The sequence below is a fragment of the Arachis ipaensis genome, chromosome B9 (genome assembly GCF_059453495.1).
Source record: "Arachis ipaensis isolate K30076 ecotype BB chromosome B9, ASM5945349v1, whole genome shotgun sequence".
NCBI classification, from domain to species: domain Eukaryota; kingdom Viridiplantae; phylum Streptophyta; class Magnoliopsida; order Fabales; family Fabaceae; genus Arachis; species Arachis ipaensis.
In genome coordinates, this window is record NC_142444.1 from 144,257,343 (window position 1) to 144,274,158 (window position 16,816).

The window sequence follows — 16,816 nt, forward strand, 5'->3', positions numbered from 1 at the left end:
GATGCTTTCGAGCTTGAATATGGTCCAAATATTCTGTTCCACAAATTGAACAAAATGAGAGACCAAGTCATTTGGGCATGTGAAGCAATAAGACTTCCGAAACTATCTGCTGTCCTCTCCAGCCCTTTTTGTAAATTCACGTCTGGGGATATATATAGTAGTAAATAGAATATACTTTGTTTGACTGGTTGTAATTAACATTATTTTGTTTAAAAAAACAAACACTGCTTCTTTCAATGTATATACCTGAATATTAATGTAAATCTCAATGTATATATCTAATGTTAATGTTAATGTATATACCTAATCTTAATATTTATATCTGATTCAAGATGTATATATCTGTTGGAACTGTCTGGCTGCTGTTTTGTTCCAATATCACAGTGAATGGAATCAGGGTGTTTATCAAAGATTAGGAACCCCAAATAGACAAATGAACCGAAATTAATACACACAGTAAATAAAAAAAGTGCATATTGATAAACCCCAATTTTGTGGTTTATCTTGTATTGAATTTAGGGGATTTTATCAAATTTTCTCACATTTATTCAATGAAATAGCATGGTTTTGTGAATTTTTCCTAATTTGTGCTTAAAAGTGAAAACATGCTTTTTAGGCCATAAAATTGCTAAATTCAATTCACTTTAATTCCATTCGATGCCTTGATATGTTTGTTAAGTGATTTCATGTTTAGAAGGCAAAGATTGGGTTGAAGAAATGAAGAAAAAAATATGCAAAAATGGAGAATTCATGAAGAAATGGGATTTTGGTAATCTGTCCAGCGACGTGTGTACATCACATATATCAATATAGCAGAGAGATAATTTGAAAAAAAAATGTATATATCAGTATTCAGTTTCAGAAACACCTGAACTCTCTGACATAGCACAATAAATTGACTATTCAATAAACAAAAAAAGTGACTATTGAATAAAGAATTTCACAAAAACTAATATCAAAAACAAAAAAAAAGTGACTATTCAATAAAGACTAACAACAGTCAGTAATTAACCATCCTATAACTGTAGTGAACCAAAATGTGCTCATAGATGAAAGAAAATTTATGTTAATAAAAACTGAAACTCGTATAATCCTCTCCGGGATAATTCATATTCGGTGCATTGTAAAAGCTCGAACTTGGCTGAATCGTTGGTCCGCCATCTAAAAGATTCAACTGCAAAAAGAGAAAAAAAATCATATATTAGCAAAATGCACAAATGAATGTTTGCCTAATCGAAAGCAAATCAATTTTACCTCACTTGGAGCTGGCTTTTTCTTTTTCTTTGTCGCATTTGAGATCTTTTTTTCCATGTTTGATCCAAGTCTGTTCTTGGGCCGGCCTCTTGCTTTGACACGTAGAGGACTTTGAAGGTCATTCACGTCGCTCAATGTCACTTCTTCGTGGGATAACGAACTTTTTTCTTTGCTTTTTGCTTGATATTCTCGCATCTTGGCCATGACATTGTCAAATGCCCGATGCAGAATTCCGGTCAGCTCCTCTGACTCTGAAGTAAATTCGCATATATTGTGTGATCGAAACACCAAATCATCAAATCTCTTGCTTCTCAGCTCCAGTAAAGGCTCGTCTTGGCTGCTCTTGATGTGTGTGTGCCTCCTCTTTATGTTCTTGCTCCAGCGCTCCAGTATGTATTTCGGTGCCACATTATCTACTCGCTCGAAGCTTAGGATGCTCAGGGAATGATAGGACAGTATGCCCCTTGACTCAAACAGCAGGCATTGGCACTTTACCTCTCGTGATACTGCGTCGTAGGTGACGAAAAACTTGTTGAATGTGGAGTTAGAAACCTGCTCCATCACTTCGCATGTTGTGAAACCTAGGGTGGAATGCTTTGATCTTGTGATGCAGTTCACATTTCCTCTTAATTGTTCTTGAACTTCCCTGAACTTCTCGTGGGTATACACGTGCTAAAATTGATTTTGTTGCGCACGGTATCACGGTGTAAAAATCTGCAGCGTCGAATTCTCTCTCTCTCTTTGCTCTTTGCTTGCTAGGCAATTGTCGTATTACTTCACGAATTGACTCAGGGAGCTATTGCATGTGATTAACTTGTTAAAAAATACGTGCATGCTCTCACTCCTTTGTGTGCTTTTCATTCTTGCCCAGAAGTGGTGATCCAAGTAAACTGGAATCCATATATACCGATCCTCGTACAGCTCTACAGAATGAACCGAACTAATGAACTGTACTAAACCGAAATCTGTGCATGTTTTGACCCAAAAGGTAAAGGCATGAAAATAATTCGAATTAAAACCTCAGTTACCTGAGAGCCACTTGTTGCCTCCGAGACCGTACTTTGTGAGAAAATCATTTCAGTTCCTGTCGAATGCGTCTTTTATGAACGAGTTCCAAACAACGTGGCTCATCTCTTGTTCAATTTCTTCGTGTCGCTTGTAGCTGTTTAGTTTGTTTGAGATCTTCTTCATGATGTACCAGATGCACCAGCGGTGAATTATTGTTGGCATGCACATCTCAATGGCCCTTTGCATCGATGCACATTGGTCGGTGAGAATGTCTTTTGGTGCCTTCCATCCCATGCAACGGAGCCAACACTCGAATAGCCATTTAAATGATTGGATGTCCTCGTTTTTCATCAGCGCGCATCCGAGAAGTGTCGATTGACCGTGGTGATTCACGCCCATAAAAGAACCAAAAACCATATTGTACCTGCATAAATGGACACTCTTACAATGTGATGAACCGAATACCTGTTTGTGTTGTAGGTGGTGTCGAATGAAACCAAGTCTCCAAAATACTTGCATGCAACCCTGCTTCTTGCGTCGGCCCAGAATGCATGTTTGATGGAGTGATCGTCTTCGAGGTTGAGCTCGAAAATGAAATTTAAGTTCTTCTCTTTCATTCTTAGTAAGTACTTCCCGAATTCTTTGGCATCGTCTTGTTCAGAAACATTTCGTACTTCCCTTGTGATGTAATTCCTCATGTCTTTTTCTATAAAACTGAGTTTCCAGTGACTGCCGGCTGCTGCTACGAACGATTGGTAAGTTTTGTTCGGTCTGATTCTGGCTTCCTTGTTGGTTTCGATGGTTCAACGCACAAACATGCTTAACTCCCTGTGTTGTTTGAGCATCTCTGCACGGTCTGGACAGCAGGGGTGTGAGTGATTCAGAACAACTTTGGAAATTGTCCAGACACCGACATCCTTCAATATGTGTATGTAGATCCTAGCTGGATAGTTTATGCCGGCTGAGGGGTTTGACTTCAAAGTAGGAGATATCTTGGATTTCCACCTCCCCTCCCTGCTGCATACGATTAATTGATTCTTAATCTTGTCTCCGACCTAAGTCGTGTTCCTTATTTTGATAGAAAAACCAACAAGTTTGGAATAATGTTTGTAGAACTTTTCAGCTTCTTCTAGTGTCTTGAAAATCATCCCCACCTTTGGGACAAATTGTTCATCTACAACACACCTAGTCTGCAGGATGAACCGAACATGATATTATGGTGAAACAATAATATAGAACTAGATGAATGGAACATTATCCATTATATAAATTCAAATTCAAACATCTTTCTGCAGAATGAACCGAACACGTACTCATAGTGAAACAATTAGTTTAGTACTGAATGAATGAAATATTATCCATTATAAAAATCAAATTCAAACAACTTTCTGCAGAATGAACCGAACACGTACTCATGGTGAAACAATTTTTTAGTACTGAGTGAACGAAACATAATACATTATATAAAATCAAATTCAAACATCTTTCTGCATAATGAACTGACACGTACTCATGGTGAAACAATTGTATAGTACTGAATGAACGAAACATAATCCATTATATAAAATCAAATTTGAAACACCTCTATCTACAATTTAGAGATTATCAATTCAATTCAATTCAATTTAGATTCAGAACACCTGCGTCCATTCAAATTCAATTCAATTCAAATTAGCAAATGCATTCCATTCAATTTGATTCAAAATTGAATAATCCAAACCTCGTCTAGTTGATTCGTTTCAGAAGAATAATCCAATTCGCTCTCATTCAACTGATTTGAAGTTGAATCATTCATTGTTTCGATTCAGAAGTGCCGATCGAAGAAGAAAACGAATAAGAATAGGAAGAAGATAAATGCAATGTAAGCAGATCGAAAGAAGAAAACGAAGAAGATGAGCACGACTAGAGGAGAACGACGAAGCTTATTATGTTGAAGTCAATGCAGATCAATAAAGAAAAACGCGAGCAGAGAAGAAGAAGAAGAAGAAGAAGAAGAAGAAGAAGAAGAAGAAGAAGAAGAAGAAGAAGAAAGAAAGAAAGAAAGAAAGAAAGAAAGAAAACGCAAGCAGAGAAGAAGGTTTAGGTTGCAGCAGAAGGTTTACATTGAGAAAAGGTACGTTATATGTAACGTGTGTATGACAAACAAGTGAGGAGGTGGGGGGGGCGCATTTGGCCCAAAGAATTTAGATAACTTGGATGCATTTTTTACATGGATGTAGAGCATTATTGTAAATTAATTATTATTTTTAAATTTTAATAACTCATCAATTAGTTTATATTTATTATACTCTTTAAGTATTTACAAAAAAAATAAAAAAAATCATAAAAATAGAAAATATATTGTAATTAATAATTTTTTAAAAAAATTTGTAAATGTTATTTAATTTTATTTACGTAATGCATTTAATAAAAAGATATCATGTATACAAGGACGGACTCAAGAGGGGGGGGAGTGGTGGCCTTGGCCCCTAACAAATTTTAAACTCATTATATATTATTATAATAGATGTATTATATAGAATAAAATTTAATAGCATAATAATAATAAATAGAGTTAATACTCTTTATGTATTAGAGTTTAAATTTTACTACATACATTTAAATTATTTGTATTTTTTATTTTATTTAGAATTCTTTTTATATTTATTTTTTTAAAATTAATTTTAACATCTATAATATAATTATATAAAAAATACTTTAATATTATTTATAATAAGAGGAGTATTAGGGGCCAGCAACTTTTGTGATTTGTAGTCATCAAGTAACCACCAAAGATAATTTTAATAGTGTGAGATTAGTGTGAAATTTCATCCAATGGTTCACTTTTCTTTTACTGGTTATATGCTGGCCAAAATTTAATAAAGTTGCTGACCCCTAAACTTTTCCTTATAATAATATTATTTTTTTTATAATTGGCAATTTAGTTGTTTCTTTTTTATTATTTTTTATTACTTTTTACCTCTATTATTATATAAAAATACTTTAGTATATTTTAAATCCACATAACAAAATTATTAGCGAGATTAATTTATTTTATTTTATGTCATATTTTATAATGATATAAAACAAAAATTTAACTCAGCTGCACATAAATATTTACAAAAGTAAATTAATTAATAAAATATTTAAAAATAAATAATTTTATATTTTATTAGATATAAAATCATAAAGACCAAGATAATTTTTTTATTTGACAAGTATTTATTAATTTTTTAATTAAAAAATTAATTATAATTATATCTATTATCAAATATATGACATTATATTTGATTATACAAAATTTTAATTTTCGACCCTTTCATTGTTAGATTCCTGAATCCGTCGTCCCTGCATGTATAGAAAATAATAATTTTTAGTTTAATTGGGTTTTAGTGAATTTTACTAGGTCGGTTTTAACCAATTTTGATAAGTTTTATCGAGTTTGATTAAATCTGACCAAATTAATTATTTGACCGATTTAAATGATGATCCAATATGAATTGATGACCAAATTATTGTAAAATAACTAAATAAATAAGAAAGATGTAAATATAAAATAAAATATGTAAGTAGAAGACTCTATATAATTAAATCAATAATAATTTATATATATACATTAATATTATATGTTGTAATATGTATATATATGTAAAGATAGAAAGAAGTATTAAAAGTAAAGAGAGAGAGAATTGCATTTATTTTATTACTGTAAAGAGAGAGAGAAATAGAAATATTTGTAATTGTATGTGTGCTTGTATTTCTCTCAGAGGCAAAGGCCTCTATTTATACATATATTGGGAGCTTAATTTCAACATGCATTTAATGTCATTCCTTCTTTGAAAATGTGAGTTTTACATGGGAATGGGTATCTACGTTGCTCGTTCTTATCACAACACTCCCCCTTGGATGCCCATTTAGGATTATTGCCTCATTAAAACCTTACTAAAGGAAAACCCTGTGGGAAAAATCTTAGTGAAGGAAAAAGAGTACAATATCCTTTGTGATGGGACTGTCTCATTAAAAACCTTGTCAACAAAAATCCAATGGGAAAAAAACCTGACCAAGAAAAAAAGAGTACAGTCTCCCCCTCTTGCCGACATCATTTAATGTCTCGAAATCGGCGCATCCCAATCTCATGTACCAATCTTTCAAAGGAGGATTTTGGGAGTGACTTTGTAAATAAATCTGCCAGATTGTCACTTGAGCGAATCTGTTGGACATCAATTGTCCCTTGATTTTGAAGATCATGAGTGAAGAATAATTTGGGAGAAATATGCTTTGTTCTATCACCTTTGATGTATCCGCCTTTAAGCTGAGCAATGCATGTTGTATTATCTTCAAACAGGACAGTTGGAGCTATCTTATGATCAATCAATCCACATGACGACAGAATATATTGAATCAGGCTCCTTAGCTAAAAACACTCGCGACTAGCTTCATGAATCGCTAGTATTTCAGCATGATTAGAAGAGGTTGCTGCTATCGTCTGTTTCGTGGACCTCCAAGATATAGCTGTACCACCATATGTGAACAGGTATCCTGTTTGAGATCTCCCTTTATGTGGATCAGACAAGTATCCAGCATCTGCATAGCCAACTAATAGTGACTTGGATCCATAGGGATAAAACAATCCCATATCAACCGTTCCATAAAGATATCTAAAGATCTGTTTGATTCCACTCCAATGTCTTCTGGTTGGAGAGGAACTATATCTTGCTAGTAAATTCACAGCAAATGATATATCGGGTCGCGTATTATTAGCAAGATACATTAGCGCTCCAATGGCACTAAGATATGGTACTTCAGGACCAAGGATATCTTCATTTCCTTCTTTAGGACGGAATTGATCCTTCTCCATATCCAAAGATCTTACGATCATTGGGGTACTTAATGGATGTGACTTATCCATATAAAATCTCTTCAAGATCTTTTCTGTGTATGTTGTTTGATGAATAAAGATCCCACTTTTTGTATGCTCGATCTGCAGGCCGAGACAAAACTTAGTCTTTCCAAGATCTTTCATCTCAAACTCTTCTTTTAGAGTTTTTATAATTGTTGGAATCTCTTCAGGAGTCCCAATGATATTTAAATCATCAACGTACATAGCAATTATAATGAACCCAGATGTAGTTTTCTTTATGAAAACACACGGGCATATATCATCATTCTTGAAACCGTTTTTGGCCAGATACTCAGTAAGACGATTATACCACATTCGTCCAGATTGCTTTAGACCATATAAAGATCTTTGCAATTTGACTGAGTATAACCCTTACGGATATTCATTGGATGGTTTAGATATCTTTAGTTCTTCAGGGACTTTCATATAGATATCTCGATCTAATGAGCCGTATAAATAGGCTGTTACCACATCCATTAAATACATATGCAGTTTATGATATGCAGATAAACTGACCAAATAACGCAATGTTATCGCATCCACTACAAGGGAATACGTTTCTTCATAATCTATACCGGGCCTTTGTGAAAAACCTTGTGCCACAAGTCGGGCTTTATAGCGCACAACTTCATTTTTCTCATTTCGTTTTCTCACAAATACCCACCGGTATCCAACAGGTTTTACATCTTCTGGTGTACGGACTACAGGTCCGAAGACTTCACGTTTTGCAAATGAGTCTAATTCAGCCTTCATGGCTTCCTTCCATTTTGGCCAATCATTCCTTTGTCGACATTCTTCGACTGATCTTGGCTCAAAATCCTTACTTTCATCTATGATATTCAATGCCACATTATAAGCAAATATTTCATTGACAATTGTCTTATTTCGGTCCCATTTCTCTTCTGTAAAGACATAATTTATCGAGATCTCATCATTTTCACAATTTTCAGGTACCTGAACGTCTTCTGGCGTTAAAATTATATCAGAATTTTGGACAATTGCAGGTGTCTTTACTATGTCTTTTTCAACAGGAATATTTACCTCTTTTCTCTTTCGAGGATTTTTATCTTTGGAACCAACAGGCCTGCCACGCTTCTGGCATGAATTTGCTTCAGTGGCTATTTGTCCTACTGGGACATCAATTCGAATTGGGGCATTTTCCGTCCTGCCACGCTTCTGGCGTGAATTTGCTTCAGTGGCTACTTGTCCTACTGGGACATCAATTCGAATTAGAGCATTTTCCGCTGGTATATAAGATTTGGTTATCCTCTTTGTATCGGAAAATGTATCAGGCAATTCATTTGCTATTCTTTGCAAATGTATAATCTTTTGAACTTCTAGTTCACATTGACCTGATCGAGGATCTAAATGCATCAACGATGATGCATTCCAATTAAGTTCCTTTTCAGGAAGCTTATTCTCTCCCCCTAATGTTGGAAATTTTGATTCATCAAAATAACAATCCGCAAACCGGGATTTAAATACATCTCCCGTTTGTATCTCAAGATACCTTACTATAGAGGGAGAATCATATCCAACATATATCCCCAATTTTTTTTGGGGTCCCATTTTGGTGCGATTAGGTGGTGCAATGGGAATATATATCGCACACCCAAATATTCTTAAATGGGAAACATTTGGCTGCTGGCCAAATGCTAATTGCATAGGAGAGAACTTATGGTAACTCGTTGGCCTCAAACGAATAAGTGCTGCGGCATGTAAAATAGCATGCCCCTAAACCGAAGTTGGAAAATTTGTTCTCATAAGTAGAGGTCTAGCAATCAATTGGAGGCATTTAATAAGTGATTCTGGTAACCCATTTTGTGTGTAAACATAAGCTACTGGATGTTCAACACTTATTCCATTAGCCATATAATAAGCATCAAAAGCTTGGGAAGTAAATTCACCAGCATTATCAAGACGAATTGCTTTGATTGGATTTTCTGGAAATTGTGCTTTTAATCGAATAATTTGAGCCAGTAATCTCGCAAACGCCAGGTTGCGAGATGATAATAAGCACACATGTGACCATCTCAAAGATGCGTCTATCAGGACCATAAAATATCTAAAAGATCCACATAGTGGATGAATAGGTCCACGTATGTCACCTTGAATCCTTTCTAGGAATTCAGGGGACTCAAATCTAATCTTTACTGGTGATGACCTTAAAATTAACTTTCCCTGAGAACATGCAGCACAACAAAATTCACTAGTTTTAAGAATCTTCTGGTTCTTTAGTGAATGCCCATGAGAGTTTTCAATAATTCTCCTCATCATGGTTGTTCCCGGATGACCCAATCGGTCGTGCCAAGTTATGAATTCATTTGAGCTAGTAAACTTCTGGTTTACAATGGCATGTGATTCAATTGCACTAATCTTGGTATAATACAATCCAGATGACATTGAGGGTAACTTTTCTAGTATAACCTTTTTATTTAAATCATGAGTTGTGATACATAAATACTCATGATTTCCCTCATTCATCATTTCAATATGATATCCATTTCGGCGAATATCTTTGAAACTCAACAAGTTCCTTAGAGACTTGGTAGATAATAGTGCATTATTTATTATAAATTTTGTTCCTCTAGGAAACAAAATTATAGCTCTTCCGGAGCCTTCTATCACATTGCCTGAGCCAATAATAGTATTAACATACTCTTCTTTTGGCACAAGATGGGTAAAATATATATCACTTTTAAGAATAGTGTGCGAACTTGCACTATCCGCAAGGCAAATATCTTCAGAATATGTCCTTGCCATTTTTCTTCAAAAAAAAAAAAAAAACAAATAATGATAATAGTAAAATGAGTAAAAGTACATACATAGGAAAAATTATTCAAATGAATACTTAACAAACACATACATATATCAAACTATTCCATCATTGATCAAATAGCTAATATTTCCTTCAGAATTAGATACATCATAATGAGTGGTGGAATTTTTATAATTTGAAGCAAAAATTGTTTTCTTTCCTTTGTCATCCCTTTTCAAGGATGCTTGATAAAGATCAATTAGGTGCCTTGGGGTACGACAAGTACGTGACCAATGGCCCTTTCCACCACAACGGAAGCATTTATCCTCAATTGGTTTACTTTACCCAGTGTTTCTTTCTTTATCCCACTTCTGGTGAGATCCTTTCCTATGAACATAATTTCTTTTCCTTCCATAATTTTTCTTGTTATTAAAATCTTGCCATTTACCTCTTTTGGGGTTATAATTTGCCGCATTTGCTTCAGAAAATGGGGCGGCGCCAACTGGACGCGCTTCATGATTTCTCAAGAGCAACTCATTGTTGCGTTCAGCAACAAGAAAGCAAGAAATTAACTTAGAATAATTTTAAATTCTTTTTTTTCGATTGCTACTGCAGGAGCACATTCGAGGTATGGAAGGTCGATAAAGTTTTCTCTAACATATCGGGTTTGAGAAAGTATCACATGATTGTACCTTTCTTCAAAGTCTTTCCACAGATCTGCAGGATCTTTTAATGTAGGATATTCATTTTTCAATCATTCGTCAAGACGACGATGAAGGAAAATCATGGCCTTGACTTTTATCCTTCTGGAATGTATTATTTTCAGCCTTAATGGTATCTTCAAGATCCATTGAATCAAGATGGATTTCAACATCTATATCCATGATAAATAATTGTTTCCAGATATATCAAGAGCATTGAATTCAAGATGAGAGAGTTTTGACATAATGAAAATTTGTTACCTGAGTCTTCTTAAAAATTTGATCAGAGTCTCGTGCTGATAACGTATTGTAAAACAACTAAATAAATAAGAAAGATGTAAATATAAAATAAAATATGTAAATAGAAGACTCTATATAATTAGCTCAATAATAATTTTTATATATATACATTAATATTATATGTTGTAATATGTATATATATGTAAAGATAGAAAGAAGTATTAAAAGTAAAGAGAGAGAGAATTGCATTTGTTTTATTACTGTAAAGAGAGAGAGAAATAGAAATATTTGTAATTGTATGTGTGCTTGTATTTCTCTCAAAGGCAAAGACCTCTATTTATACATATATTGGGAGCTTAATTTCAACATGCATTTAATGTCATTCCTTCTTTAAAAATGTAAGTTTTACATGAAAATGGACATCCACATTGCTCGTTTTTATCACAACACAAATGATCAAATTTTTTGTTTGACCGGTTAGGTTGGACCAAATTTAATAACTATGCCCTAATAAAAATTTTGGTGTGTATATGCTGATATGACTTGTCAATGACACATTAATGTAGGATTATCACATCATATACCGTCTAAACTTAGGTATAATTGAAACATATTAAAATGTCATGAGTAAAATTGCAAATCGAACGCTAAAGATAAAATTAAAATAAAATTGAAATGCAGAGCACAAAAAATAGGATTTACTATTTAGTAATTTTTTATAAAAATCATATTAATACCACCTTTAAAACGTATATCACTTTATTGAGACTCACCTTAATATAATAATATTTTTATTAAAAATAGAAATTATTGTAAATATCACCTCTTTAAAAAATTATATAAAAATATGTTAATGTCGCAACAAATTACTTTTTTTCTTTTCATCATTCATCTAATACATGTTCAGTATTATCTATTTGAGATATATATATATATATAGAGAGAGAGAGAGAGAGAGAGACCGCTTTTCAGTGAAATTAAGAGGTATTACATATGATATGCTTGATTTGTAATGCCTTTCGGAAAGTCGGAAAGGTAACTACATAATAAATTTTATAAAAACAAGGTAACACTATGTGTTAATTATATAACAAATCTCAAGAAAAATGAATGTACAGTTTTAACAACTGAGATTATCTCTAATTTTATCCTAAACGCAACGGTTAGTGTTAAGAAATCAAGAAAATTGTTTCTGTTGTATACGAATATGATCACCCTATGCTTATTTTTCTGTGCCTGCTTGGGAACGAATGTGGCTCCTTAGTTCTTCAAAAACCTTCATGCTTTCTGCATCAAAGCCTCCTGCAAACTGAAGAGAGTTCCACACAACTATTCAGTTCCTTGTTCCATGAATTTCAAATTTCTTCACATTACATATTTTATGTTTTAGCTACCTGATGTACGCGGAAAGCAAATCGTACGCCTTGCAGAATCAAAAACTCTCTTGTTGGTTCCTTCTCAGGGCCGGATAACGTATCGAGTTCAGATGCTACGCATTTCATGTACTTCTTGGCAAGTTGCACAGAGGAAAGCTTGATCTGCAATAGAAGAGTTACCAACCAAGCATTATGAAGGTTACAACTTACAACAGCAAACCAAGTAATGCACTAACTGCTGTGACAAGGAAATCTTGAAAATGTTGCGTATTGAGGAATCTACATGCATGCATGTATCAGTCTACTGCACATGACAGGCTCACAGGGCATTGTGCTACCACTAAATTGACTAGTAGCATTCTAAAAATTGCAAGCTTAACTGGTAGAAAGAGAACACGGCCACTAGGATCGAATTCTTTGCGCGAAATAAGAAAAAACAAACTGTTTGTGTCAGTTTAGAGGCATACCTTGCCAACAACACCTGAATCTAATAGCCAATTTACTGGGATTCCGAATTCCCTGTATCGTGAAATTGCCATCTCTCTTGTCCGCAAGAGTGCATACACGCTTTGCTCCACTCTGGAGATAAAAACAGAACATGGTTGAAGAAATAAGTTGATAAACAAACAAACAAACCAAGCATATTTCATGTTCAATACTGTGATTTGCAAAGTCTGAATTTACTGCATCGAACCAGATAACTGGAAGTCATTTATATTTCTTTGTGAGTGAGAGACATGCAAGATTGAATTTTCTCAAGAAAATATAAAGATTATTGATTTTCTATTCAAGTATGCAAAGTAATAGAAGAAGATGCATACTTTTCAAGCAATGAATACATTTTCTTCAAAGCAGCTTCACATGGAAGTTCAGGATCATTAGTGAAGGTGGAGACTCGCTTCTCCAATTTCGTGAGATCCTGATATTCAAAAGCAGCCTCTCTCAGTGCATCTGTTTTTCCTTCAGGCCAATCGAAGTGCTTGAGAACCGCTCTTTCATCAACCTTACAGACAGAATTAAAATGGCGAATTAAGTGAACTAGTCATCATCGATAAATTAATGTTTTTTGGAGCATGTTTTCCTTTGATGGATGAGCAAAAACACTTTTGAGGCTTACCAGGAAGGAAAGCTCCTCATCAAGCCAATTCACGAAGGCCACAAGATCTTCAATCTTAGAGAATGAGGCAGCTCGAACTTCAGTTGCCAAGAACATCACAAAATCTCCTTGTGTTTCTACATCAGCTTTCACCTGAATCGAACAAAAAAGTAAAATCTAAAATTTGTACAGACTAGTTGCCAAAATGAGAAAATAAGTGAAAACTTTAGCATACAGCTAACAGGAATGATGATCTATTCTCAATTTCCCCAATCATGTTGCTCCTTGCATCGGATGCATTAGTTGTTGACAAAACTAAAGATGAGGTATCCTTCTTTGCCTCCCGTTTCATCAATGTCTGATAAAATTCTACTAGCTCGGGAGCCCGGTGAACTTTGTCACCATCCATTGCACCTTTCGGCAGGCTTCCTGGGGGAGGAGGAGGTAAAGGGGGACCATGGGGTACTTCATTAGATGGATTTGCATTAGCTCTAACAGGAGCACCATCGGATGATTTAGGAGGCGGACGAGGCACCCTAGGAGGCCTTTTCTCAATCTGTCCAAGTTTCATCTTGCTAATGTTTTGATTGTCAACATCCCTACCATTCTCAGAGAGATCATTTGGATTACCAGGGACATATGTCTTCCCCTTTATTTGTGTAAGTTTTGGTGGCAAAGATATAAGCCCTTGGCCTCCAGCCTTGGTTATGTTCATATTTGAGTCATCACTGAACTTCTTTATTCTTGCTTTTTCAGCCTTTTCCCTGATTTCTTTCTCCCTTGCTAAGGCCAATTTGTGGCGATCTTTATATGCAGGATATCTTTCGTCCAGTGAACCCTCAACCGATTTAGACATCAATTGGAATGAGGCTGAAACCGAATTTAAGGAGTCACTGGATGAAACATCCTCATGAATAACAGTAGGCTCCTGATCCTTCTGCCCGAAGGTAGTGATGGCTACATCATCACCAGCATTTCTTAGCATCAACGACTCCAATGTACCCCTAGGCCTATCACTCGCACTCCTCCTTCCTGGAGAGCCTCCTGAGAAAGATCTGGCCGGTGATATAAGAGTACTTGAATCATCTTTGCTTTTACCCCATTTTTTCAACTTTTGGATTAAGCTAGGCTTCTTGTTAAGACTACTGTGTCTGCTGCTAGTAGAGCTCTCAATAGAGGTATTGTCAAGATCTTCACTTCCAGGTGAAGAGGAATGGGAAAAGGTGCTATCGAAATCTGTGTCAACTTGGCCACGTTCTGATCCGGCATATTCTAACAGTAGCTTCTTAGCCTTCTCTTGTGATTTTGGGCTAAGACTCTGGTTTAGATCACGGGCGGATAATTTTCCTAGAGGCGGAGGGTGATTCCTGAGTTCATATCTCAAGCATGCATTGACCCAACGGAGGTATACAAGTTCTTCAACTTCACTGAACCTATTCATCTGTAGTCCTTCGACTTGCTTTTGCAGATCTTCCTTCGCATGTGTCAGTCTACTGACCTCCTCTTTTGCCTTCGCTACCATTTCATTCTGTAGTTACAGACAAAACATATATTTATGTAGCTTTTGAAAAGAATTTTCTGCTGAATTAACCCCATTTGTCAACATACTCCAAAGCATTGTAGACAAATGCTAAATGTAAAAACTTATAACATGACACATTCAATTATTATATAATTATATAATGACTAGTGTAGTTCAATGTTTAATATTCATTCTTGTGATGCACTGCAACTTTAGTAATTTCAATTATCAGTTATTGAGATAGACTCTGACCTCTGTAATATTGGATATTTCTGTAATTCTAGATTCAGCAGCATTTAGTTTAACGGTTAGTTCTCGCTTCTCATGTTGAAGTTCTATGTTTTCTCTCTTAAGCTCCGCAACTTCAACCTCCAAATCATTTGCAGCCTTCAATTTCCTTTGAATCTCAGCATCATTCTTAACAGCCTCTTCTTCTTTCGCTTGTAGACCAGAAACTTGTTGTTTAAGCAACAATAGCTGGCCTTTTGTCTGGTTAGCCTCAACCTGTATCTGCCTTTTCAACTCCTTGATCTTGCTTCTAGCCACCTCAAGCTCGTCCCTGGCTGAAGCTCGGTCTGCGAGCTCTTCTTGTAGCTTCTTCCTCTCTTCCAACAAGGAATCAATGGTTACATTAAGCATATCTATTTCCACCATCTTATTTTGTAACTGCCTTTGTAAATCTACAATGTTTGATTCCTGCTCCTTCAAACCATAGTACTCAAGCAATTCGCCTTCAAGTTTCACTTCCCTCTCCTCCAATTCCATGACTAAATTCCTCATCCTTTCCAATTCACTAGCATCGTTTGCCTTTTCATTTTCATGAACCCGGTCTTTCTTCGCTTTATCAATCTCGTCAAACTCAACCTCCCCGGATAGAAAGCGTTCAAATTCAGGTAGAATATCATCTTCAAAATCATTATGCTGATTGATTATATTGCTAATTAACTTAACCTCCTCTTCTTGCTCCTCCTCCTCCTTCCTCTGCAACAATGTCAAATCATACCACAAAGTTCAGGAGAAAGTTCCTGTTTCACTATAGCCATAAAGCAAAATTTGCAAAAGAAATCCACATAACCATTAAAATAAAAAATCAATGTTCTAAAAGCCTAATATACTCACATTGTTCCGGTCAAGACCATTAGTAGAACAAGTTGTCTGTTCATGTTCCGTGCCCCCTTTTTGATGTTCTCTAATCCTTGCTTGGCCATGTTCTGTGCCATATTGATAATGGAGTTTAACATAAAGACCAAGATTATAGTTATACTATAGGATTGAACATAATATGAAACAAGTAGAAAAAACCTCTGTACAATGATTAGTATGTATAATTATAAAATATTCTCAAACAAATAAACAGGTAAAACACTAAAACTCACAAAATACCTGATTTGGAGTTATTCAAATTCAGCTGCTGAATTTTAAAGGCTGCAATTGAAGCAGCTACTAGGAACCCTAACCTAACAATCATGAAGCTACAAGTGATAACAGTGTACTAACAATGCATTCATTAAAAGGGGGAACCCATTTCCAAAACCACCCTCCACCACCCATTTCACCCAACCTCCATAACTATCTTCTCAAAAGCCTCAAACCATTAGAACCCCAGAAAATTGAAGACCCTGAGAGGAACAAAGAATTCGCAACTCAGGCAGACGAGGACAAATGAGCAAGACCCAGATTTGGAAACTTGAACCTTGCAAGAAGATTCCTTGGAAATTTTCAAACTTTATATTCAGCTTACTTATGCGGAGATTTCAACATAGAGACAAAAAGGTAGCTATAAGAAAGAAAGAAGTTGAATTTGTTGCTCAAGTTTGAGTCTATGTGGAACAAGTGGCCAATTTTGGGCCAGAGAGATTATCAATTGAGAAAATTTAGAAACAGGAGTTGGTCTACTATGGTTCTTGTCCCTTCCTTCCTTGTTTGGTTTAAGGTTAATGAAAGTAAATATGATAATGATTTTGGTTGTTTGAATGTTAGAT

At 35.1% G+C, this 16,816-nt stretch overlaps 2 protein-coding genes across 2 annotated transcripts; both read right to left on the reverse strand.

Annotated features, from left to right (window-relative positions):
• Window positions 1–2,331: 2,331 nt before the first annotated feature.
• On the reverse strand, window positions 2,332–2,960 carry LOC148546649 (protein FAR-RED IMPAIRED RESPONSE 1-like). The gene is made up of 2 exons (XM_088499280.1): window positions 2,728–2,960; window positions 2,332–2,686 (listed from the first exon to the last, which is right to left on the reverse strand). The coding sequence occupies exons 1-2, from the start codon at window positions 2,958–2,960 to the stop codon at window positions 2,332–2,334; spliced, it is 588 nt and encodes a 195-aa protein (XP_088355406.1).
• Window positions 2,961–11,805: 8,845 nt separating this feature from the next.
• On the reverse strand, window positions 11,806–16,816 carry LOC107618219 (protein CHUP1, chloroplastic). The gene is made up of 9 exons (XM_088498238.1): window positions 16,218–16,816; window positions 15,954–16,045; window positions 15,087–15,815; window positions 13,548–14,840; window positions 13,334–13,465; window positions 13,038–13,219; window positions 12,684–12,795; window positions 12,235–12,378; window positions 11,806–12,149 (listed from the first exon to the last, which is right to left on the reverse strand). The coding sequence occupies exons 1-9, from the start codon at window positions 16,300–16,302 to the stop codon at window positions 12,063–12,065; spliced, it is 2,856 nt and encodes a 951-aa protein (XP_088354364.1). The 5' UTR covers window positions 16,303–16,816; the 3' UTR covers window positions 11,806–12,062.